General features: G+C 41.3%; 1 protein-coding gene across 1 annotated transcript in view; it reads left to right on the plus strand.

Annotated features, from left to right (window-relative positions):
* The window catches only part of LOC146805015 (acetylserotonin O-methyltransferase-like), a 498,870-nt gene that overhangs the window by 387,427 nt on the left and 84,416 nt on the right, over positions 1-27,027 (plus strand). Inside the window, exon 7 of the mRNA XM_085622164.1 lies at positions 17,372-17,494. Within this exon, the coding sequence (XP_085478290.1) occupies positions 17,372-17,494 (123 nt within the window). The remainder of the gene's footprint in view (positions 1-17,371; positions 17,495-27,027) is intronic.

Genomic DNA, 27,027 nt, shown 5'->3' on the forward strand with positions numbered 1-27,027 from the left:
TATTTAGGCATAACGATGTTGGGTTTGGGCAGCCTTTCCATGTCAGCCTTTCTGACACAGAAAGGCTGTTGTAACTATTGTAACTCGACTTTGGTAGCCTGCAGCAGGGCCCCCTTGGGTACACAGCCTCCGGTTGGAGGCCGATAGGTGCCCCCTGTTGATCCCTGCACCCCGTAGCAGGCACCTTGAGGTACCCGCCACGGGGTGCAGGGGTGAACTGCACCTCCAATTTTACAAGGGAGCATGCATTCCAGCTGGTTAATAGTCAGAATACATGCTCCCATTGTAAAGTATGGGAATGCGACTGAACAGTGTGCGGTCGCATCCTAATTAGTCAGTCGGGACCTCAACTGGGTGTCAGTCGATCCCATGACTGAGACGATGTAATAGGGTGCTTGGTGTCTAACTTTTCACCCATAAATTGTTGCCAAGAAAGGCTGGTATTGGGTATGTAGTTTAAAACACCCAAATTCATTTTTCACTACTGTGAGGACTGCCCTTCCCATAGGAAAACATTGGGGATTCCATACTACATTTAATAAACTGTAATTCCTATTTGAGATGAAGTATATATGTCATGTTTGGTACCAATGAAATTGTAACGGTAAACCCTCTTTAATGGAAAAGTCGGATTTTTCATTACAATTTTGAAAATGCCACCTTTAGAAAGCAGTCTACCTTGTGTCACATGACCGGATGTAACTGACAGTTATACATTATGGATTCCTCCCAGACAGTCACACAATAGAGGGATTAGGTGGGCCTGAATGGGCCATCTTATGACAAGATAGGGGCCGTAGCTGAGGACAGCTCCACTTACACCTGGATTGCTGATGCTCTGCCTCTACATAAAGGGCCTAACAACCATGCATTGTTACTGCAGCCTGGTTGGAGCCAGGGCAGGGGAGTCAGGGAATTCCAAGCCCTCAAAGCCACCTTTCAAGATGCTTTCCCACTTTCCACAAGAAGGTTTCCTTGTTATACAAACAGGACCTTCAGACACACTGTTCAGTTCACTACTAGACCTATGGAAGGGCTCTCAGAGGACTGCCTGCTGCTGTGACCTGCTGTGCACTCTGCCAGACTGCTGCTGTATCTGGAAGGACTGTCCTGCTGCAAGGATCCTGCCTTGAACCCTAAGAGGTAAGTCCTGCTGTTGAGCCCTGCACCTACACCTGCACTCATGACTACCAGAAATGACTCCAAGGGCTGGTTTGTTGGCCTCCTGTTCAGAGTCACAGGGATATAACAGACTCCCACCATCTTGAACCCTCACTTGGACCCAGCCTGATTGAGTCCTGCACGCCCAAGCTGTGTTCCGCCAGTCCTGTATCCTTAGTCGTGGTGCTAACGGTGCCCAAATGGGCCATTTCTGAAACTGAGGACTTAGAAAAGATTGGCCCAAAAAGTGCTCTGAGAACTAGCAAGAGACCGGAACAATCTGATTGCCTATCCGCCCAAGGTGCATCGCAGGTTGGATTAACTTTGCAGGTTCTCCTGCTATATTCTTCTCTGCAGCAGCACATGTGTTCTAGTTGTTCTTCGTCCAAGGGCTGTCCAACATTGTGGAACTGTCTTCAACTACAGCCTTCTGCCTTTTGTCAACTGGACTTTTTAAATTTCCATTTTGGCGACTAAATGGGAACATAGAAATATTCACCCCGCCTTCGACCCAAAGGCATCCGACAACAATGCTCCCTCCTCACACATTTCCTGCAGCCTTGCTGTACTGAACTTTACCTTGTCAGACATTTTTCTTCAGAAATGTTTCCGAGTCCAAAGGTAAGTGCTGACTGGCCCCAATCCACTTCCTGTATCTGAACCGTGCCCCATCCCGCTTAGTCTCAACTTTCAACTTTGACCCGGTCTAGTGTGACTAGATGCCCGTGACAGGATGTCTGCAGCTGGCCCTTTGATCCTTTAGGCTCTAATTTAAAAAACGTTTAATATTTATAACTCTGGTTTAATGATTAGAGTTTTGTCATTTTTGTGTCAAATAATTTATGAAAATTCACTCTATTTTCTAAAATAGTTTTGGGATTTTTCTTGTGTTGTGTTTTCACTAAATTATTGTTTCTGTGCTGCATAAATATTTTACACATTGTCTCTAAGTTAAGCCTGGCTGCTTCCTGTCCCATGGTTAAGCACAAGTTAATTTAGTGACTTATTTGTGGTTCATCCTTCAAGGGATTATGGATGTTTTTTTAGAGAGGGCTCAAACCTTAGCCAACCAGACCTGATTTCTCACAAATATTTACTTTCCCCCAGATTTGTTAAAGGTCAAACACAAATATGTTGCATTACTTATGAAGCTTGACTTACTATTATGGAAATATGGCCAATTACTGATCATTATAACTAGGGAATTCAATCAAAATCTCTTACCATCCGCCATAGAAGTTCCGAAGACCCCAACTTAATCTAAAACATCCCATGTCCACTTGTAAATTGATTGACTTAATTGAACAGAAAAGCGTTTAATCTTTTATCTGATCTAGCATTTTGTGGGCTCAGCTGGGCAGACTACTATCGATTATACCTTCCTTTGCTATACTCATTTTCATATGTGTAAAGGTTTTGAAATAAACAAGAGGGTTGAAGGTGATCATGATCCTCAGAAAATGATATATGATCTAAAATTTGACCAGTTTAAATTGCAGACATGAACATGAAAAAGCTCATGTGGATGAGAAACTAATGTGAGTTCCCCTCTCTGTCACAGAGTTTCAAGAGTAAGCTCTTCGGGAGTGATTACCTCATGGAAAGGAGCAGTTGTGCATCCTATTCATATTTTCTCCTCTAAATTACTTGTAACGGTCGCTCCTGCATTGGTTGGCACTATTACTGACTTATGTAATAAATCTTTATCCGAAGTCGTCTTCCCTTCTAACTGGAAAACCGCCTGCATGAAGCCTATTCTAAAGAAACCCACGGCCGATCCCAGCCTCCTCTCCAACTACTGCCCGATTTCTTTACTCCCTTATCTTGGGAAGGTATTAGAATCCCTTGCTAATCAGCAACTTGTCGGTTATTTGGAGAGTCATGAGTTATTAGACCCCTCACAATCAGGGTTTAGAGTGGCTCATAGCACGGAGACGGCATTGGTCGAGGTTACCGACAATATCAGGTGGGCTCTGGATAGACAACAACCTGTAGTCCTTGTACTTCTTGATCTGTCAGCCGCTTTTGACACCATCTCCCATAGCATTTTAATTCGTCGGCTTGGGGAGATTGGTGTCAGCGGCTCGGCTTTGAACTGGTTTAGAAGCTACCTCTCAGACCGTAGCACTACCGTTCAGTTGGGACTTAGTACTTCTTCCACTAGACCTGTCACTTTGGGTGTTCCGCAGGGTTCCATTTTGAGCCCCACTCTTTTCCACCTTTATGTGGCTTCTTTAGCTCCAGTGATTAGAGCATACGGATTCGAGGTCTTATCGTATGCCGATGACACCCAGATCATAGTCACGCTGGGCCCGGATCCAAAGGAAACCATGACGCGCTTCCAAAACTGCATGTCCCATGTCAACAGGTGGATGAAGGATAACCATCTCCAACTGAACGGTGCAAAATCCGAGATTATGCTTTTTGGGAAAGCTTCAGAATACTGGTCCTCAGAATGGTGGCCCCATGACCTTGGTGCCTGTCCTGCTCCTAAGGAGGTAGTTCGCAACCTGGGTTTCTACATGGACAATCAATTGTCCATGCGGGCCCAGGTTAATCATGTGGTCAGTTCCTGTTTCAGAATCATGCGTACACTGCGGAGAGCTTTTAAATGGCTCCTCCTGGAGGCAAGAAAACCGCTGCTTCAGGGTTTGATTACCAACCAAATGGATTATGGAAATGCACTTTTGCTATCCATAAATGAATCCTTTTTAAACAAGCTCCAGGTGTTACAAAATATTGCGGCCAAGATGATTCTGAATCTCCCTCAACGAACCTCCTCTGCTCCGTGTCTTAGAGCCTTGCACTGGCTCCCAGTAAAAAAGTGCATCCTTTGTAAGGTATTATGCCTTACCCATAAATATCTTTATGTAAACAAACCACAGTACTGGGCTAAAAAACTCTGCTGGTACAAGCCTCAGAGGGCACTGCGGTCAAGTGCTAAGTCCTTGCTCACCCCTTTTAGAGTTTATACCACCAGGCAGGGTGGTAGATCTTTTTCACACTTAGCCCCGTTTTTCTGGAACAAGTTGCCGCACGATTTGTGGTCCATCCCCGTCCTTAGGTGTTTTCGTAGCAAACTCAAAACCTGGTTGTTTCATCAGTAATCCCACCCTACCTTTGTCTCTTTGCTTCCAGCCGCTGCAAGTGCCATGAGACTCTTCGGAGTAATATGTTTGCGCTATAGAAGTGTTGTTGACTTGACTTGACTTGAGGAAGGGCTCAAAACAAGATCCATGAAATTATCAACTATTTGCCCAACTAGATTTTGAGGGGAAGGCTTTCACAAACTTTTTACTAAACACTCTTGCAAAGTTGGCTACAGATCAGGGCTTAATACCTTCAACTCAAATAGGTTTTCAGTGCAAACAAAAGAGCTAGAAAATTACACGCCCTTTATCCTTGCTTCGTTGACTATTCCACAGCCTTTGACAAGGTTGATCGCCATCGACTGTGGAATAAGCTTAGAAAATGGGAAATTGATCTGACACTTATGTACTTCCTAATTGAGTTCCACTCTGGTACATGGCTATAAGCAAGAATTACAAATAATACTTTCTATGCAAATTGTAGACCAAGAGTTGTTTTAAAAAAGGCTGCATCCTTGCTCCACTTTTATTTTCTATGTATATAGCTGACATGCCTAAATTACTTAATCAAGAACAAGCAGTTCCTCCAACATTGGGAATGCATGGAATCAGAAATCTGACATATGCTGACAATTTGGTATTACTTTTGCAAACATCAACAGACTTGCAGCATCTTTTGTGTCAACTTAATGAATTCAATCTTGCCAATGGAATAACAGCAAATTATACAAAAACAAAAATCATGGTGTTCGAAAAGCAATCAAAAAAATATCTTGGGAGCTTGGCAGCGCTAAAATTGTCAACCAACATGATTGTCTTGCCGTCTCAATTGATACAAGGTTATCCTGGTCTAATCTCCATTCAGTTCAAAAGCTCAAACCTACCATTACCACCAAATCAGCAATGAGATAGGCCAAACCATTTGACGGTAGAAGCATAGACTCGTCTCTAAAAGCTTTAAGAATAAAGCTTATTCGGTTTCTAATTGATGCTTTGCCAGTCCCAAATTATAAGAATATCATTGATCTTAATAAAATCTACATGCAGACCATCCAGCAACTTTTACATCTTCGATCAGCTACCCCTCACTTTGTCATCACATTGGAGTTGAATTTAAAATATTAATTAACACTCCATACAAGCTACTGTGAATTACCTATGTGATCATGCAGGCACAGATTCCACCACCTTGAAATCTATAATTTACCTGGAACACACAAAATGTTCAATTTATGATTTGGAGGAGGTGGTACCTCTAACCTGCTAGCGGGAAACTAGGCTGAACCACAATTAACGGAAGTGACCGGGACGCGGAGCTGGAGCTGCTAAAGGCTTGCAAGGGAGCTGAGCCCCCCCCCACGGTGGCGGGTGTGATCGATGCTGGAGTGCCGGGGGCGCTCGGAAAAGAATACCCAGCTTATCCTAAACACGAGCGGTGAGTGCAGGAGCCCCGTTGGCTCGTGTGAGCTGCTTGGAGCTGTGAGCCACGACAGTGCCGGGGGTGCCGGACTCAGACTGGGGATTTGATCTCGCATGACGGCATAGGCGAAGGTGAGCTTCGGGCCCCCCACCCCATAAGCGCCGAGATTTGAAGCCTGTGTGCATGCAAAGTGTCTGCAGCAAGCACTGTGAGGGCTGTGGCTGAGGCAGAAAGAGCGTGCAAAGAGCCCTGCTGCTTGGGGGCCTCACCCGGGGGGTGGAGCGGGGAGCGGGGAGCTGAGACCGCAATAAAGTTGCTGGGCAGGCGTGTGGCCTGCCGAGACCCATGAGACTGGGTCTTTGGCCTGGTTGGCAGTGGCGATACTCCACTGCGGCATAAATTGGATCTATGAGTGGAGGAACTACTGTCTGACCTGAGTGCTACGAAATTATTCCTGATGGATTCGGACTTCCTAGCTGAGTTAGAATGGACTGTGAACTGGTGCTGTGCGGGCTGAGGGACTGTCCATGGGGGCCACGTAGGTGCGGTGATGAAAGCGGTGAACGCTGTGAAGGCGGTGGAAACGTAGGACACAAGTAGCCCAGGCCCCAATAAAGCGGGGTTGGCTGCAAGAGGAGTGGGGTGCGCCAGAGGGGTCAGAGAGGTGCACTTCCGCAATCTGGTGGCTGTTGGAGAGTGACACATGGAGTTGGTACTGTTTGGACTTAAGAGTTCAGCTTAACTTACCAGAATTTGCCCTGCTTTTTGCCACCACCGCCGCCAGAGTCACTTGGGGGTCACTGTTGGTTTGCTGGTCTCGTGAGAGGAGGCCGGCCCAGCCTACAGACTATATTCCCCAGCAGCCTTAGCGGCGCACACGCCGCACACGCTACAAACAGCGCCAGGCGGCGCTCAAAAGGGACACAGAGCTCCCGGGCCAAGGGCGGGCCTGTCCATGCCCGTCAGAGGCTGAAGGAGGCTGGGCTTGGCCACATTATTAAAAAAAATTCATTTTTATATCGACGTGGTTTAGATCAGTGTCGATGTTTGAAGGTACTGTTACATTATCATTGTTGGTACTGACTCCGTATCAGGTTGAAATCCGGAAATGGGCAAGTGGTCAAGGGTACATTGGACGCCTTTTTACTGAGGACCGAATTGGCACTCATTCATGAAATTTAACTTTCTGAGCACAGATTGTCGTTGGAGCCACAAAACCCTCATAATCAAACTGCTCTTATCGTCCCTGCTTCACAAACGGGTTTGGAAGTTACCTCATCACAAATTAGTGTCTTACATTCCCCAGGCCTTGAAATAATTAACGCCTCGGATATAACTGAAAAATCCGATACGTCAGCAAGGCCAAATGTTGTCACATGGGGGTCAAAACGCTAAGATTAACCATGGGAGTAATTTCACTCCACCGTCAAAGAAAAGGAAGGGGCAGGCACCAAATAAACAAAATAAACAAAGTTATCTTCTGCCTAAACCTTTGGGCAGTAGGAGTAAACCTGCTGACAAAGAGCATAATCAGGGGACTACACAAGAACTAGCTCCAGATGACGGGGTATCATTGGTAGCATTACCTAGTCAGGAGAGGGAAGCTTTTATGAAAAAACTGGAACTTGTGATTTCAGCTCATCTGCACCCAATATTGCAAAAGCTAACTGAAATTGAGGCTAGGTTAGTGCATTTAGAAAAACCAGCACCTAGTGCTTCCTTAACCCCTGCAGATTATGGGCAAAACAGGGCTGAGGGTGCTGCTGCGAAAGGGATTGAGCAGTGCCCTGAACCCTTTGTAAGACCAGCAATTGGGGATGGATTGCTTGTCCCAAGGGTAGCATGCCCTCCTTCAAATGGCACTGAGACTCCACTCCAGACAGAAAGTTTGCCTCACAGGAACACCCAGACTGCATATGCCCCAAGAAGTGCCCAAGCTAGTAATGCAAGTAATACCTATGGTGAGAGACCCCGAAACACAGGCATTATAGAAGGCCAGCCCTTTGATCAAAGACCCCCTAGTGGTCTACACTCTAACCTGCACTTGCCTCCAGAAGCAGCCCCATATATTTTAGTGTTGGTTAATGTCCCTTCATTGCTGCCCGGTGATATGGAGCACTGGTCAACACTGCAGAACAAATCTTTGCACTTTTTGATTGCAAGGATAGGTATTAATAATAAATAGTTGTTTTCTGAATTTAAGATGGTATGCAGGACTGGGTGGGTGGGGAAATCTAACAAGACATTCTCCAGAGATCGTACTGCATTAACATTTAGATCCATAGGCTTGGTTCGAACAATATTAGAGAGGATAGACGACTACTTTGCAAATTCGATGGGAATTTTGATTCTACCCTTGTTTTTTTTTTCCAGCCAAATAGACCCCAATGGCACACAGTGGAAGATAACAGATGTGCATGAGCGAACCCGCACCCCCAGCCTCCCCCCTGGTTCCACCCAAATCGTTTTGAGGCTCTAAGCAGTCTTGCAGACATAGATTGACTAACATCAAATTTGAGAAAATTGGGGAATAATGTTCGTTTGAACAATGCCCCAGAGATTGCCCCTAACGAAGTAGTGAGTACAGCTGCGTCCGCTTTTATATTAGATCATGAGAACAGCCAATACCCACTTCTGCACCTGTATAATGATAGCACAGGAACTGTAGGGTTGGACTCAGATATTTTGCCCGCAGAGCAAGTAATTAGTAACACTGCTGGGGACGTTTTAATGGTTAGGAATCGTAATACCTGCCCACTCAGGCTAATCTCATGGAATATTGTGGGCATTTCCTCAAAACTATCAGATGAGGCTTGGGTACAATATGTGATGACGTTCGTTATTATTATCTGTGCCCAGGAAACCTGGAGCAGGGATGATGTCACTATGGACGGATATTGTTCATTTAATGTCCAGGCAACCCCATCACCTGAAGGGTGGGCAAAGGGAGGCTTAGTGACTTTCATTTCCGTCCAATATGAGTCACTAAAGATAGAGAATATACCAGACTCTCCTTGGTACCAGCTTATCCAGATCTCTAACCTGATTGATGCCACACTATTATTGATTAATTGGTACTACAATATTTTTGACCCACAAACCTGTGGGGTTATTAACACCCTTAAAGAGGAAATTGATAAAGTTGCAGTGAGATTTTTCCCATTGTGGATAGTCTGGGTGGGTGATTTTAACTGTACAATATATTAGCAAAGTATGCACAAAATATGTGGCATTGTAGACACCACAGATCAACCTATGTCTCACTTTAAGCATACCCCACAGGGCGAAGCACTAAATACTGTAATTGTAGTAAATGATTTATGCATGATTGATACTTTGGTTAGTATTCCTTCAGCCCAGCTTCCAACCTATCAGGGCAGTGGTAGAGTCAGTACAATTGATTTTATTTTGTTATCAAATAAGCATGCATGTTTAGTAGATAGTTTTGCGGTTGACCCAAACCCTGCTAGCAACCATAATCCCCTTACTGCTTCCATGTATGCCATAGTGCAGAAGGGTAGTGGTGATGAAATTACAAAATAATCGTAACCAGGGGGTTAAGCTAAAGTGGAGCACAATAAACCCTCAAAATTTTAGGAGGCCATTGTTAAAGCAAATCTAAGTAAAATCATGACATGCTTAGCTTTTGACTCCCATCCAGATGATATAATACAATGTTTTGAATCAATTTGTGAAGATGTGGCAAAAACTTGACTAAATCAGTGAGGAGTCGGAATTCATCGGAAATAAGTTGGTTTAATGCGGAATGTTCCAAGGTGCAAAAAGACCTGAAGAAAGCTTTGCATGCAGTCCCCTGTGACAGGGTTTTGATCAGGGCTGTTAGACAGACCTATAAAAGCCTGATTAGGCGTAGGAAGGACGATCTGGGAAGACTTGGCTAGGAATATTTCGAAAGGGCTAGTGCTCTCAAGGATTCCAAGAGTTTTTGGGGAGTCATAAATCGTCCCCTTTTTTTAATGATACAAGGAGTATGGACTCGACTACAACGGGGGAAGCTTGGGAGTCTCATTTTCTGAGTATATTTAACCCAAAGGGCGTCTCTTATCACAAGAGCAAAGAGATGAGATAATCATCAACTTACAAACGGCATACCAACTTAGGGGCATATTAACAAGCGCTTGCGATAATATTATCGCCGCTTTAGCGTCCGTTTTCGGACGAAAAGCGGCAATAATATTATCGCTCTATCTACAAGGACACGCTAGCACGTATTTCCTTGCATAAGAGCCCGGTTTCATGCTGCCTCGCCTCACATCCCTAATGAGATGCAAGGTGGGTGTGCCTTGTGAAACTTCATTGTGGAATATCGCTAACGGTGCTTCGCAATATTTACAATAAAGCCCCGATTATGCTGGTGGATTATGCTGATACGACCACATGGTCGTATCAGCAAGATTTTCGCTGTTCCATGAGTTCAACTTGTGTTTTCAGGCGATGTTGTTGCCATTCCCCCCTATCGCTGGAAATGTATCGCCCGGGAGAAATGCGTTGTAAATAACGCTCTAACCGGGTGATAAATTTCAGCGATAGACGGCAATAAATACAAAAGCACTAAGCGCGCTTTGCGGTATTTATCGCCGTCTATTGTTGATATGCCCCCAAGTTCATCCCTGTCCCTAAGTGAGGTTGAGGACGCCCTAGTAAAGGGCATTTCCTCGTAAGCCCCCGGACCAGATGGGGTGTCCCTGGATTTATTTAAAAGCAATCCTCAACTTTGGGGCCCCCTGATGCTTAATGTTTTTGAAGCAGTAATAGTGGATTGTATTCCATTATCATGGAGAAATGCAGTGGTAGTCCCGATTTTTAAAAAAGGTGACAGGAATGACCCCACATGCTATAGGCCGATCTCTCTAATTGATGCCACGAGCAAGGTTATGGGGAGGGTAATCCTTGCACGTCTGGAGTCATGGGGCAATGCCAAAGGACTCATATTGAGTATCCATTATGGCTTCAGGAGGGGGATGGGAGCAAATGAACAGTGCCTCAACTTGTCCATGATTATGGGCAAGTACATGAGGGTCGATACACCTGGCGTTCATGGACTTGTCCAGTGTTTTCAATACAGTGAGCCGGGAGAAGTTGTGGACACTGATGAAAAATATGGGTTTTGAAGAACCCCTCATTACTCTGTTGCACAGGCTACATGCATCTACCACTGTGGCTTTTTGTTTTGGTCCTGGAGGAGAGAAGACTAGGCCCTTTGCTTCCACTGAGGGGGTACGCCAGGGCTGCATTCTGGCCCCGTTTTTATTCCTAACATATATAAATGGTTTGGAATCATTCCTGTTAGATCAGCAATTGGACTTTCAAAGTATAGAAGGCAAACGAGTTCCATTGCTGTCCTATGCAGACAATACAGTTCTGATGACCCTAACGGCCAATAGCCTTAAAAAATGTCTTAATGCGTTTACTGAATTTATGATGGCATTGGACCTAAAGGTAAATTTTAGCAAATCATTCATTGTGGTATGCGGTCCCAATCAAATAAAAACAAGAACATGTATAGTAAAGGAAAAAACTATTCATAAAGTGCCAAATTTTTCCTACCTGGGAAATATTTTTAATAATAACTTAAATTAGAACCATCCAATTGTGGCTAGAATTCAAGATACCAGCTGAATAAAAGAGGGGCTGTTTTGATTTGCTTGCAAGCTTGGACATAAGCCGGTAGCAGAAATGATAACTTTACATAAATCAAAATGTCTGTCAGTAGCTACTTTTGGGGCAGGAGTATGGGACTTCCATAAAAGTTCCCAGATACAGATTTTAGAGAACACATTTTTAAAAAGATTACTGATGATTCCTAGCAGTTCTTCAACACTTTTTTGTCACTCTGAAGCTGGTCTGGATTATGTAAAAGATAGGATAACTATTGCCCCATTGATTTAATGGGAGAAAATCTGGACTTCAGAGGACTTATTATTCTCAAGGAGTATCCTTAGAGATGTACGAATCTTGATAACACAATGTCACTCCCCTGGCTTAGTTATATCAAAGATACTTTTTATAAAATAGGCTTGGAAAATTATTATGACAGTCCCGATGGTATCCAATCAAACATCAAACAGGTTATAAAAAATGCATATTGCACTGAATAATGTATGTCTAACCAGGATTATGGAATAACAGATAGTGTTTTTCTCTAAGTCAACAGCAATTTTATTTGTCTTTTACCTTGCATTTTCAATCACTTTTCCTTATGACTAGATTTCGCCTTTGCACATTGCACTTTCTTGTGGCTTTCCCTAAACAGGCAGGTTGGTATGAGAGACTAACCCCCTGTAATAATTTAGCCCATCAAAGCACAATGCACTTTATGCTGTTTTGCACACTTTATAAAGACCCAAGGGCATGTTTCATCAAGCCCATTTTAAAGGAAATCCGTCCCTGTTCATGCCAGGAAGGTTTTGATCACTTGTGGTCACTGTCCACTGCTGCCATCTGCAGCGTTGTGCTTAACTTTATTAGAATTGCATTTCTAATCAGGAAACGCGATGAATCTTAAAATGAATTCAAGTTTTTAATGATTTTAGGGGTTTTAATATTTAGTATAACTGTGTTGTACAACTGTAGGAGGTTTTTAATTTCTTAGAATCTGCGCTGTGGTTATCTGACTTACGAAAAGACAATATGTGTACTGTTGATTTTTAATCTCCGCACAAAAACCTTTTTTAAGTATATTCTTTTTGTCTTATTATTTAATGTATGTATGCAAACTTTTATGACTCAATTGAATCAAATAAAGTTATTTGAACTGAACTGATTTGGAATTAAACATCTCATCATTAAACAAGGTAATTAAAGCATATAATTTATCAGACTTTAAGACTCTGGCAATATTAAGTTGAGCAGCATAGAAGAACATTTTAAGGAAAACACAATGAGTATTTTACGGAAGATCCTATCCAGTGGTCAAAGGGAGAAAGACCTAGCCTCACTAACAAATATAAATATGTGGATTTAGCATATGACATGTATTTATTGTCTGCATGGTGCAATAAAAAGGAAATACTTAAGACTCTGATTGTTATATATACCTGTCCATCAATTTGAGGGGTCTTGGAGTCCACTTCTACAAGGGAAGAGTAATGCTGACTCTGTGGCTACCCTGAGTCATTTATTATGCATCTGTCTGAAACTCTTACCTCGAAGGAGATATTATTATCGGAGCCTTTTTAATGACGTCAGCATACGATCAATACTGTTTTACTATTACAAATCATGATTGTATTATTAAATTAACTAAATTGTTGTACTTAACTTAGAAACAATGTTAAGAAACTGTACTTATTATATGTCAATTAAAGTTTCCCTTTTTATAATTCTGTTTTTAGAAGTTTATTCTGATGACTGCAAAATGCCTATTTTTATTGTAATCCATGTGATTCATACAAAATGTATGTACTACTACTACAGCAAATGTGACAAGAATGTAATGCTAACATATTTAAAAAATCTCCCTACTACTTTCCCCTACAAACCCAGCATCTCACACTTATAACATGATGGAAGTTATAAAAATAAAAAACAGCTCTCATTAATAATTAATACAAATATTTATGATATTCATATAGTACATTAAATAAATTTGAAATGAAAAAATTACACAAACATTTAAATACAACAAATATTACAATGTTACTAACAGCAATATTTAAAGGACTATTCTGTCCACGATATATTGAACATCACAATATTCTTGACACAATATTTTTGACTCACAATATTTCTATTCAATGTTTTGTCCAAACACCCTTTGTAATCTGCTCCCAAGGCACTCAGAAATCCAATTTAGGTGATTACATGCTAATAAAATGGGCGCAATCAGTTTTTCAATGATAGTGAGTAAGCATTTGGACACATTCACTGAATATAACCCACGGAAGCTCATAACTTCTGAGTATACGGAAATCTCCTGGGTCTGCTACTAGGCCTTACCTATATAAAAATATGTACTACTTCTGTAAACAAAATCCCATTAAAAGGCTAGTTAAGGAATGGAAAACCTTGTATATTCTTTTTGTGTTTTAAGTTTTTGTCTTGCAATTATTTAGTGTACAAGCAGCCACTTGGACTAGACTGTAGTTGATTCCTTTTTACAAATGTCCCTTACAATCTACGGCATGGAGTGAGACCTGACAAGTTGACAGTTCAACATGGAAAATCAATTGAAGGACTCTCAAGGTGTTTGATCTTATGAAATGGGGACAATTGAACAACTTTAGTCTTCCCTAACATTTTTTATAAACATTTGATCCACCAATGTATTGTTAGGCATTAAAAAATACTAATGTATGAAAGGAGATTGTGACTCATGTTCAAACTCTGGGAAATGGCTGATAGACATGTGTTATTCCACAGGTTGTTTCACACTGCTAGAAGTAGTACTTCATGATGTTAGAGGCAACATTTTGTGGATAAGGGTTTTATCTCCAATGTGACAAATAAAGCACATATGTGTACAGATAGCTAAGCAAACATTTACAATGGTTGGTGAATTCTATAGACATTCATCAGGTTGCCAAATTTTGGTCAATTAAGAGCCAGGCGATGTGTGTAGATAAATGCTTCGCAGTGCATTGTCCTGAACCACTACAGGATGCAGAACTACAAGCAAAGTGCCATCCCCCCATACTGAACATAAACCTGCTGCCACCTAAAGAGTTTCTGTTTCACTGTAGTAAGAAGGGGAGACACCAGATGAATAATTATGAAGGAGTTTGATACAAAGTGATGTGTAATGGTAATTCTGCTGTTTGCATGCCACATGAAATATGCAAAAAATCATGAGTATCATTTTATTTTTCACATTTTGCAGGGTTTTTTTCAGCAGGTACAGTATTAATATGCTTTTAAAAAAGCTAGACCAACTGTGTGAGCAAAATCTTTTTATGTCAATGAGCTAAAGATTGGAAAAATATTTGCAATGTTCTAGGAAACCTTTTAATATTTAAAAAAAAACTTACCTAGTTGATTTTTTCATTCACTTTCTCTGTTGCTTCTAAATCATTTATAGGGCCTGATTCACAAAAGTAAACTTTTGTGAAAGTTTATGTTATTTTTTTGCATTCACAAACTATAGGTTTATAGTAAGTTTGCAACTGTGGAGACTCTGCAGTTGGGGTGGGCGATTCTGTGCATTAAAAGATAGGCCTGTCCTATCATTTTGTGGTGAGTTCTCCACCCTGACTGCAGAGTCTCTATAGTTGAAAACTTTCTATTAACTAGCAGTTTATGAATACAAAAAATACATGTGAACTTACACAAAAGTGTATTCACCTTTGTGATTCTGGCCCGTAGAGCCCAGCTTCACATCAATTATCCTTCTATCTCTACTCCAAACTCTACTAAATATTAGGCCTGGGCTAAAATTCCATTCCACTCGCGGAAATTGCGATAATTTGACATTTTCGCGTTCCGCGGAGAGCGCGCAAATGCCCAAATTTCCGCAATCCGCATTTTACCGGAAATTTTTTGCTTGCTCGCATTGTAAAATAATACATTCTCGCGTGCACGCGATCGCCTTACCTGAATCCCCGCGTTCGCCGACAAGTTTTCCCGGTCCGGTCGCGTTCTCCACGAGATGTTGGATTTTTGGTAGCCATTTGCGCTGTCTCGCGACCGCAGTAACGTCATTCGTGGTGCGATCACGTCTTTCTTTTCGCGATCATGCACCGCGAGCCAAGTGAAAACAAGATGGCCGTGCCCGCGAGCAACCGCATAGGTAAGTTGGCGAGCTGCCAACACGCAGAAAATACCGCGAACGGGCGGGAAAAAAACTTCCGTATCTTCGCGATATTTCCGCGTGTTTGCAGAGATTTTTAACATTTTCGCGATAATTTGAAAAGTGAATTTCGCAAATTCCGCCCACCCCTACTAAATATGCCTGAAATCAAGATCACATACCTAACTCAACTAATGCACAAGATAATTTAAAAAAAGTTTACTAACTACTAATCCTGGGTTCCGGAGTAGCGTACTACTTGCTGAAAAAGCACTTCAATGCCACAATTACAATGAACATATGTACTACGCATTTTTGATTTTTGTAGGTAGCTCTTGGTCTTAGTCTGACTGCAGATTTGCATTTGTCTTTCCAGTGGCATAGCTAGGCACTTTGCCGCCCTTCGGCGGTCCGTGCCTTTTCCGCCTGTGATGCCGTGCTGAAGAGCAGGGGGGTAGGCCTCCACCCCCAAGACTCATGCTGCCCAAGGGGGACCGCACCCCCACTGCCCCTGCTACGCCACTACTTATTTCTCAAGACTGGAAACACTTCCAACATACTCATATAGGCTGCAGTAGTGTAGGATACTCCGCCTTCATGGGTAGAATGTTCTATTAACTTCATAGCCTGCCATGGAGAGCTATACTGCCCATTAAAGCCCTGCTCAACTATGGCCAATTACAACAGAGAAATACTTTAATGTACGTATAGCTTGTTAAATTTATATGAGTATTCTGCCCATAAAACCGAAAATCCCCCCCAAAAAAGCAGGCTCCTGGGAGAAACAGGGGTTTAAAACTCCCCAGTGGCTCAGAAACTTCTGGGCCTTGCATATCTCTTGCTGTGTATGTCTGACAGTTACAGCCACATGCAAACCCACGCAATCAATGGACATATAGCAATAGAAGGAGCTGAGAAAGGGTTGAAGTAAGGCCCAAGTTCTCCCTCAACTCTGACAAACTGCTTTTCTTCAATTGGCAGAGCTGAGGCAGAGACAGGAGCTGAGGAAATCCCCTGGGTCCTTCCACAGCTTCATCGCTACTGCGACGCACCAGAAAATGGAGAAGGGATGTCTTGATGTATTCCTTCATCTACAGCCTCTGCCCTGCTCTCTTCTGCTGCAATGTACATGTCTTGGCATGGCAGGAGAGAGTGTGATTCTGATTTTAATTTAGGGTATTGTAATGATGATAACAAACATTCATATGCCACTGCTGCTCCACTGTCTTTAATGCACCTGTCAACATGCCATTTAAAAAAACATAAAAAGGTTAGAAGTTAAATTCAGATTAGATCATTTCCCAGAATTATGACTGATATATGAGTTTGACTAATGGAAATGCAGACGTTGGCAAGCACATGATTCAGTAAGGCAAAAATGACTATGTATTAAAAATAAATATGCACAAAAGGCGCTATTCAGCAAGATGGCAAGAAATGAAGTAAAGCCACACAGTAAGTATGCTATTTCTTAAATATACTTTGTGGGAGCAGAGGCCAGGAGTAGAAGAGGTGATTTTATCAATTTTAAGGATGGATTGAGGGAGGTGGTGAGATGACAGCCTTCAAGCTCAATTGAATGATCTTCAAGACTCATTTTAAATCCATGATGCTGATTACAGCTCTGAGCTGTTTTAGAAAAGTATTCCTAAGGTCAAGCAACCAATGTGAAGTGCAGTGGGGCACAAGGTAGGGTGTGAGTTCTCTTGACAAGGTAAATATTGCAGCATTTACTATGGAAGATTGATTTCTCTCCTATGAGCACACACTAGAACATTTGTGTTGTATTTAAGTGATACCCATAGTCCTAGTTGATTTTTGGAGTTTTTACAGCGATAACAAGGCTTAATAGAAATATCAACCCTATTTACATTAATTGGGAACATAGAATTTGTAATGTTAATTCCAGCAGGTATATTTACAGAAATGTGAACTGATACCTTATCTTCCTTCTAGGTGACTTTTTTAAAGATCCAGTTCCAGAAGCTGACTTGTACATTATAGCCCAGATCTTTCATTGTTTTAACAGTGAGAAAGGCCGGCAACTGTTATCAAAAGTTTACAATTCCTGCAAGCCAGGTACCATGAATTTCTCTTCAATTCAAACCAATTCAAATGTAATGTATATCAATGAAAAAATAACAAAATGAATGAAAGCAAAACCTAAGTGATATCACCATAACTTTTAGGAGATTGCATTATTGAGTCAGTATGATATTTTTAAAACAAATTCAGTATTTATTGTCACAGATAACTAATACGGTACTGACTACAATGTGGTTTAAGTCTAATGAAGTGTTGAAAAACCATAGCTATTGTATAATTGAATCTTATTCAGTACCATGGGGCTAGCAATTTTCAAAGGTTTTACCTGACACTTTCATTTATTGTATGACATTTGTAATCCCTTAAACTGTCCACATCACTTCAAGTTGGCTATTTTGCTTCCAACCCTTCCTATAACTCCACTTTGAAATTAAAGGAGTTAAACAAAATATTGTGTAATATTTAAAGTTACTTAATTAAATGAGATACTCTTTTTGTTCTTAAGCCACTCCCCTAACGGAAGCATTTTTGGGATGTTTTTGTGTCTATTTAGTGAAAACTCAATAACTCTTTTGATGAAAAATCAATGAGATGTAGGAAATATAAAGTTATGCAATAGGTTGGAAATTATTTCATGTAATGTGAATGGGCTAAATAATAGATTAAAGACCCAGGGAATGCTAGCCTGGTTCAGATCATTACACTCAGATATAATAATGTTACAGGAGGTGGATTTTCATTAAAATGCAAATTAAAAGGGATATTTATAATTTGATAAGCTACTATGGTGCTATTGAAGATTCTCCGGCAGCCCTACTGGAAATACATTCACTTTTGCAAAATGCAACAGGTTATATTATAATGGGTGGCGATTTTATTTTAATTCAAAATTTAGCAATGGATACATCACGCATGCATAAGTTACAAAACAAACCGAAATCTATAAGGGCTTCGCAGATTTTAATCCAAGATTTCAACCTTAATGATCTCTGGCGGACACTGAAGGAAGCCTCACAAGAATACACGTGCAATTTGAAACACTATTGTACCACATACCGCATAGATTATAGATTATTTTCTGACATCATATATTTTAGGCTGCAAGGGGGCAAGCATTGTTAATAACGTATTTTCAAATCATTTGTTGATTAGTTTATCTATTCCATTAGTCCCATCTGGGTCTCTAAGCCCCAGATGGAGCTTCAATAAGGCACTATTATTAGAAGATTGTTGGGTTAAATGGATGAAACAGAATCTCGAGGAATGTTTAAAGCTCAATATAGATTCAGCAACAGACTTTGCGGTTTGGGAAGCACTGAAAGCATTTTTTAGGGTACTAGCAATTGCATTTTCTGACGCTACTAGAAAAAAGGAGAGATCGCAACAGGATAGTTTGAGCAAAGCGGTAGATAAGGCCATTGTGGCATATATTACCTTTTGATCCGAAAGACCGATGACATTATTCAAAGATGCCAAGCAGAACCTGCAGGAGTTCTTTGTTTGGAAGGAAACATTAAATCGTGCTTCATATGTACAGCAAAGACACGAAGAAAGTGAATTTGTGGGTAGTTTTCTGGATTGGTCTGCGAAAGCTATAAATCATTTTTATTTTATTAAAAGAATAAAGGATCCTATGCAGAAAATTAAAACTCTCTCCTCAGAAGTAGCCCAGATCTTTTATCAGCACTATCTTTAAAATCTGTACTGGAGGGATAGGGAGTCCACCGGAGATAATAGAACGATGGCTGGCATCCATAGAAGTCCCAACTCTTTCAGAAGCCCAGGGGGATTCAATCGATGCGGCTATTACGTTATTAGAGGTGCAACAAACTATTAAATCTCTTCCCAATAGCATGGCTTGCGGAAAAGATGGTTTTTTTTCAACAATTAGCACCTTTTTTGTTTTGTTTATTTATTCAGATTTTGCAAGGATGTAGTATCCCCAGTTCATTTTCAGAATCCATTGTTGTCAGTTTAAAAAGAATGGAAACCAGGAACATGATCCAAACTTGTATCGCCCCATCAGTCTCCTCAACACTGATTATAAACTATTTGCTAAATTATGGCCAAAAGGGTCACAGCTGTAGCACAAACTATTGTCATCATGATCAAAATGTCTTCCTCCCGGGGAGATTGCTAACTTCAAACACTATTTTTTTAATACATGCTATAGAATATTTTTTAATTGAGAAAATTAAAGCCCCTGCAATTATGTTAGATGCTGAGAAAGCATTTGATTTGATGGAGTGGGGGATTCTTTTTGAAATACTTTGTAAATTTACTTTCCCAGTTAGTTTTTTGTCAATGTTATGAATATTATATTTTGGTACTAAGGCATCTATGATGATGAATAATATTCCAGCCGGAGACATTAGCATCAGTTTCAATACTCACCAGGGATGTCCGATGTCACCCATATTGTCACCCATATTGTTTGCACTATTTATCAAACAATTGGCGTGTGCTATCCTTTCAGATCTATTCATTGAAACACCTATGAGGGAGGCGCCTAAACTTAAGCTATATGAGGATGATATGGTTTTATATTTAAAGGCAGATAAGGATAATGTTTGACGTGCCTTTAATAAGATTTCCGACGTTACAGCCATAGGGGACTATAAAACTAAATCAAGTAAAATCTGAAGCTCCAAGTTTTAATAGTTTCCCAAAGCTATTACCACTTGCAAAAAATATATCACTTATAAAAATGAATTTAATACTGATTCTGTTTGCTTTCTCAAATGTCCCAATTAAGCTAACGAAGGCTTTTTTTGTAACCCTAAAAGGCTAGTTTCAGTCTTTTATCTGGAAGTCAAAGCAACCTAGGACCAAGTTGTTATACTTTTATTAGCTCAGGAGGAGGGAGGACTAGCCCATCCCTATTTAGGAACTTACTATCAGGCCATACTTATATGTCGGCTGACCTTAGCTTAAAAAAATGTAGCTGCTATAGATCAGTACTATCTACATATTATGTTAAAATGAGCAAAAATAGACCTGGCTTCTTTTTTTATAATCCCAAGACTACCCAAACGTACACGCTATAAGACGCCTCAAATAGTTGTAGATCGTACCAATTATATTTGGTAAACATATGAGATCCCATATTACCATCCCGGGATGAAGCTTGAGGCATGTGCTGGCTTAGGTTTGAGCTTGGGGCGCTCCATATTAATACGTTGGGCAAATATTAGATTTCACAAATTTTTCTCCATAATAATGGCCTTGTTACCTGGCAAAACTCGCGAGCACAGATCATTGAGTCCAACACTTTTTTTAGTGATGCTCAAATCGAACATATTTCTTCATGTAATTTGGTTGAGCCGAACGCTACGACATAGAAAATAGGGCAAGCTTTTTTCATAACATGGAATACTGGAATTTGTACTTGGTACAGACTTCTACATCAACGTTCAAAACTCAAAGTAATATTGAAGCACATTAATAGCGTAAGCAGTATTGCAGGTTGTAGCATTACACATCCATATTGGGATTGTTATAATTGTTTTAGTAAAAAATCTATTCGAGCTGCCAATTTGAAGCGTATGAGCTTTTATTGTAAGTGGATGCTCTACTACACCTTGCAAAAATTAATATTTATCTGCCCTAAATTGAATGAGTTTTGGACAGGGATTTTTGCTAAAATAGGAAATTGGGTAGGAAGAGCGATTTTACCAGTCCCAATGGGAGCTCTTTTCGGCATCTCGTCAACTGATTATAATTTATCCATGGAATTGAAGCAGCTTTGTTTTATAGCGTCTTTGATAGGTAAATCATTAGTTTTGGAAAATCGGAAGTCGATTACAATACCCACCATCAATCATTGGCGCAATAAGATGGACAAAGTGTATCATCATGAGCTGCTCTATGTAAAGAGAGTAGGGGCTATCAGGCATTTTAACAAAATCTGGTCAATTTGGCAGAGGGCAAAAGCCTTAGAGTAAGAATTCAAGTCTTGCCTTATATAGTATTTTAACAATCTAAAAGCTTATCTTATATTGCAGGGCCAATTGGGTATATTGGGACATCTTATGAATGCTATTTTATGATTATTAGGCAGTCGGTAATATTTTAGTATTAAGTATAGTAGTATCTTATTAATTATTTAGAAGTAACCTTAACATGAATTATTAGCGGCGTGATGTTCGAGAGAAGTTTATTAAATACGATGTTTTAAGATTAAATTATATGAATTGGAAATATAAATCATGTATTTTTTAGAGGAATTTGATGATGCTGTTATTTTTTTTCCAATAAATAAAGAATCTTTTTTGATGAAAAATGGCTAAAGCAAATTGCATACCCCAAATGAGACCTTGAAATTCTTGTTGAAGAGGTGCAAACATTTACCCTTTTTTTCATTTCACCTGTTTATGAATGTTGCCAAAGTATAAAACAAAAACCTATTTTTTGTAAAAATTATTAAAGAGGCCTTTTAACTTTGAACTGCATCAGCAAGCATTTACTATTTGAATACAGAAGGAGGGAATATGATTTTTTTCACAAACCATATGGAAATATGAGGTTATTTCCAAAATATTTGCAGTCCATGGGCCTGTACTGTGTTGGCAGTAGAGTGGATCAAAAAGGGCTTTAAACAACTATGACATCCACGAAGATTGATATGTAGTGGTGGCAATATTTGAGAGAGGACAGCCAACATATTTCTTAAAATTTTATTGAGTTCCATAATATTCTTGTTATCATAGAATAGATTTTGTTTGAAAAATATTATTTGAGAGCAATTATGAGGTGAAGGTGCAGCCCCAATTAATGTCTTCTGCGCCTACCCATTTGTGGGATTTGTTCCTTTCTTGACAAGATTAAAATCCTGAGGATACCACTAATGCGGGAGAGGTGTGGCACAGCAGCCAGGGCTACTGATTCCAGAGCACAGTGTCCAAAATTCGAATCCCGGCACCAGTGGCACCCTGTGACTCTGGGCAATAGCTCGCTTAATCCCCCCAATGACCCCCAATGGCTTGAGCCCCTTAGGGGTGATTAGTTCGCGCTTTACAAAAAATACTGGGTTATAATGCCTCCTAATGGGCTTCCTCAGTCGATCAGTAGAACAGGGTGTGCCACGAGGGGACTGAATAGAAATTAATTCCCCCTTGTTCTAGGTTGTCAACACCCTCTAGTACGATATGAAACCCCACCCTCCCACAGGCAGGACAGTAGACATGTGTCTTTATATGAGCAATTGTCCGCCTTGTGTTTTCCGTGCAAATGCAGGACTGGTTTAATTTCAGTCTGGCATACATAATTTATCGATGTTTGTCTTGTGATCATTGGTTTGTTGTATATATTTTTGTCACAAATAATGTCTGGTATTATGTATGTGTTGAATATATTGTCTCACAAAAGAAATGGTTCTAAATCACGCATACTAAGGTGTTGCAATTGTGTGATTTACTAATGTGGTGTTTCCTTTTAAAAGACATGTCCAATTGATTTATGAATGTCTTTTTGACTTATCAAAACTAAGCAGAATAAATGCTCAAAAACCTCAGAATTAGTGGTCTCAGGTTTATTGCGAATATTTAAAATAAGCCTCCCTTGACACCTTTCTGTGATTTCAATATTTGGGTGGTCCAGTCTGGGGAGTACAGGACCCAAGCCTTCCTTTTTTTCACTAGAGACACAATTGATACACAGAAGGTGCAGCAAGGTAACCTTTACTCGTGAATGAGGAGAGCAATGACGGGGATGTCCTCTTCTCCCCCCATATGTGCTGGTCAGGCAGACCAACCCCTAGAGAGATAATAACCACAGAATAGGATGAGGTCTTCGCACAGTCTTTTTGACATCTACCCACCTGCTGGACCGAAAGGAATGGCCACCAGTATGATCGTCCCTGACCAGGGTAGGGATACTTTGAACCCAAGGACATGGCCATTGTAGATTACTGCATTCAGCATGGAGGGTGGATCCGAAATGGAACCACCCCTAAATGCAGGAATGCCTGAAACAATTGGAGCTCAATGTCGGGGAGAAACCGAAAGAGCCGCCCGAGTCAGAATTTGTCCGCTACTGCAGAAGGGTGCAGTAGGTACCATCTACCTGCCATGGGCGCACATGGAAAAAGAAGGGCTCAGGAACAAACTGCCTACATTAATGGAGAGGGAAGGAAAATTGATGTCATGCTTCGAAACAAAAACGACAAGTCTAAACTTATCTATAAGTAACATCAAAAGTCTGCTCAGCAGCCTCATCAGGGAGAGGACCAACACAGTGTTCTCCAGAGTCCACATCCCCAGTGTCACAGTTATCAACACTGAGCATGACTGGGTTGCTTTTAACTAATTCAGACACCAGCTCTGGAGGGCCCTGAGGGAGATTTTCCCAGACCGCCCAGATGTAGGAGGAGTAATGGCAGAGAGCATGAAGCCTGGGGATACCACGACTGAATTCCTAGACAGAATGAGAGAACGATCAGGAAGGACACAGGACAGCTCTGGACTGACACAGGTCACCAGGTTGCATTCTTCTACAACATCCTCAAGAAGGAACTGCTCACTGAGATGAGATCCAGATAAGGTTAGATAGTGTAGTAGGGGTAGACACCAAACCTTGGTGGGAGCTACAGGCCCACATACTACACTCTTACCAGAAGAGACAGGAGAAGGACATGGAAAAGCAGGAGCAGGCTCAGAGAGACAACCCCAAACTGGTCCGACATAAGTTGAAAAAGACCACCCTTGAAAGGGGGCACGTTAGCCGCTAAAGTCCAGATGGCACCCATCTCAAGAGGACCTCCACCTATGGACCGCAGAGGGTAACCGTAAAGTCCTAGTGGGCGAGGTCAGGGAGGCTGTGTCCAAACTAACCTCATAGAGTGTCACTACTTTTACGGATTGACCCACGTGGCTCACCAATGTTGTCTACAAAAGTACCATGATCAAAAAGGTATAAGCCCATAACAGCCCTCACAGAATACCCATCCACAAAATCAAGACCCGAGCAACATCGTTGCAGCTTCCAATCAGCTCCAGGGATATCAGTCAACCATTGCCCCACCACAGTAAGAACCAGGCAGCTAGCCTTGTGCATTGCAACAATCACCGCAGCAGGCAGGGAGTCTAGCCCAACAAAACCGGGGGCACAGCCACGGCAGGAGGAGTACCTGTCTGGGGAGACACTGCCTTTGCACAGTTGCAAACGATGAAAACACAGTAATAAGATTGCAGCCAACAGGATGTATCCCCCTCACACCACTGTGCAGACACATTTTCTTATCTACAATCCACAACATTGGTCTAGGCCACAAAATGCTGTGTCGAGGGTAGGGTTGGCTGATCATGCCCCCAGGGGGAGGACAGAATGACAAGGGAGCAGGGCAGGCCCCCAGCTGGTGCATAAAAGCAAGCACCTGGGACCACTCACCCAGTCCAACTTTGGGCAGGCTATGTACATCTCAACCACCTCATGGTTTACTACCAAGGGACGGCCCTACTTTAGTTCCAAAACAAAGCAAACACTCCGGCGTCAGGATCTGGGTTCCTCAACAGGCATAGGGCAATGATGTCCTCAAAATTAACCCATATCACATGACCTTAGTCCAGAGGAAAATCCATTGAGGTAATTAGTGTTACCCACATAGGAGTGAGCACAAACAAATCCACCATGAGACCCTCTTATCTTGTAGAAAAGATCAGCAGACAAACACAATTCCAGCCATTTCCCTCCAGGGTATTACGGGGGTCGACACACAACTTTCTGACCACGTCCCATATCCTTTGTTAAAATTATCAACGCCCCGAAACACAGGTAAACATGCATTGGAACCCACACAAAACAGCCCAAAAATCAGCCCAAGATTCTCAACCCTTCCAGAAGATGGGCGTAACAACTCAACCTAATTAGAGAAAAACATCTTTCCACACCACATGTAGAGACCCAAGGAAAGTGCACATGTCAACAGAAACATTGGCTTAAATTTCAAACATCCACTTCCCCTCACAAGTGCATTCAGCACATGCAGGTCAAAAGGACACCCATGCACCAATCAAAAGTCACACCTTTTTACAGAGCAGCCTACAGGGAAAGAGTACTGTTTCCAGAGTAGGAAGGAGAGGGGGAATACAAAATACAAAGAGCTTTAAAACCATTTGAAATTCATCATTCCACTAAAAATACAAACACTTTCTTACCAGCACCGCACTAGGAAAATTTACACAGTCAAACCATTGAGTACATTGGTAAAATGTAAAACAGGAATTTTCCAAAAAACAGCCTGACAATGCCTTTTTTCCAAGTTAACCTACAATGCGCAGCTCTTATCCTACAGGTCTGCGACCGAGCTGAAAGTGCACCATCATTGGCACTATCAGCCATCTCTTCAATTAAAGTTTTCAAAAGGACTTTTCACAAGTACAATCACTGAAGTAACATCGACTGCAAGTTAACTTTTGCAAAACTTTTTAAGAGACGTTTTTTGTACCACACCAAGGCAAGACACCGGTGGGCACTTAGACGATTGACATCTCCCCCGAAGACGATCATACAGTCTACAAATGTTTTCTAAGTTATGTATTTTTGGATTTGTTGTGCACCCTTTATTAACCAAGGTGTTCTCAAGCCCCTCCAGAGCTAGACGTATGCCTAATTTCATAAACTCTACTTCTACATTCTTGAAACGCTTGTGCAGGGACATCTCTCTCACATACACCTATACTGATCTGAACACTAGCACTACACAGTGCACTATAGGGGAGGACATTGTTTGGCCCTGGGACTACGTGGAAAAGAGCTTTCTGAAAACCACCGCACCAGTGCACAAATGCATCTGCTCCCTCCTCTTTCTGCGGTCCCAGTGTGGCCCTTAACATCTTTTTGGCCATCTTCTCTTATGACAAGTAAACCACAGATATGGAATTCCACTGCAGGGACTCTCACCTCAATCACACTGGGGGAAATGAGTCCCATGGGAGGGGGTCCAATGCTAGCATAGCACTTCTCAAATATCTTTCTCTAACTCCCCATGAAGGCTATGATGAAAGTCATAATAGTGTTCCTTGCACTTTTTGGGACATGGCCCAAAAAGTGCAAGACAGGACCACACTCATGTCCTCACCCTTAATGTGACAGATAAATTGCAAAAATTGTAAAAACACTTATATAGTGAAAATCTGATTTCATATTAGACTTACCACTTAAAATGGATGAATATGAATGTAGTATAATTTATTGAACTAAGTGTGTGCTATAATTTAACTACATTTTCCTTTTAGGTATTGTTCTTTACAGGTATTCAGTTTTACTCTGAAACCATAACTGCATTTTAACTCTGTTTTTTTGGTGAATTTCTGGTTTGTTTTGAGCATTCCAAAGGCAACCATAACTTCTCTTTAGTTTTAAATGAATCTTTGTTTTTTATGATCATATACTACATTCAAAAGATCTGTTTACCCAACATTCCATAGATGTTGGCTGCAGAGCCTGGCCGGAGGCTAGGTACTGTACTCAGCCCTCCTCAGGTGACCAAACCCTGGTACACATGGCCAGGTTCAGCAGGAGTTTGTTGGATTCAGGGTCTATCTGAACACCACGGTCTGCACGCAACC

This window comes from Triturus cristatus, chromosome 8 (assembly GCF_964204655.1).
Source record: "Triturus cristatus chromosome 8, aTriCri1.1, whole genome shotgun sequence".
Lineage (NCBI taxonomy): Eukaryota > Metazoa > Chordata > Amphibia > Caudata > Salamandridae > Triturus > Triturus cristatus.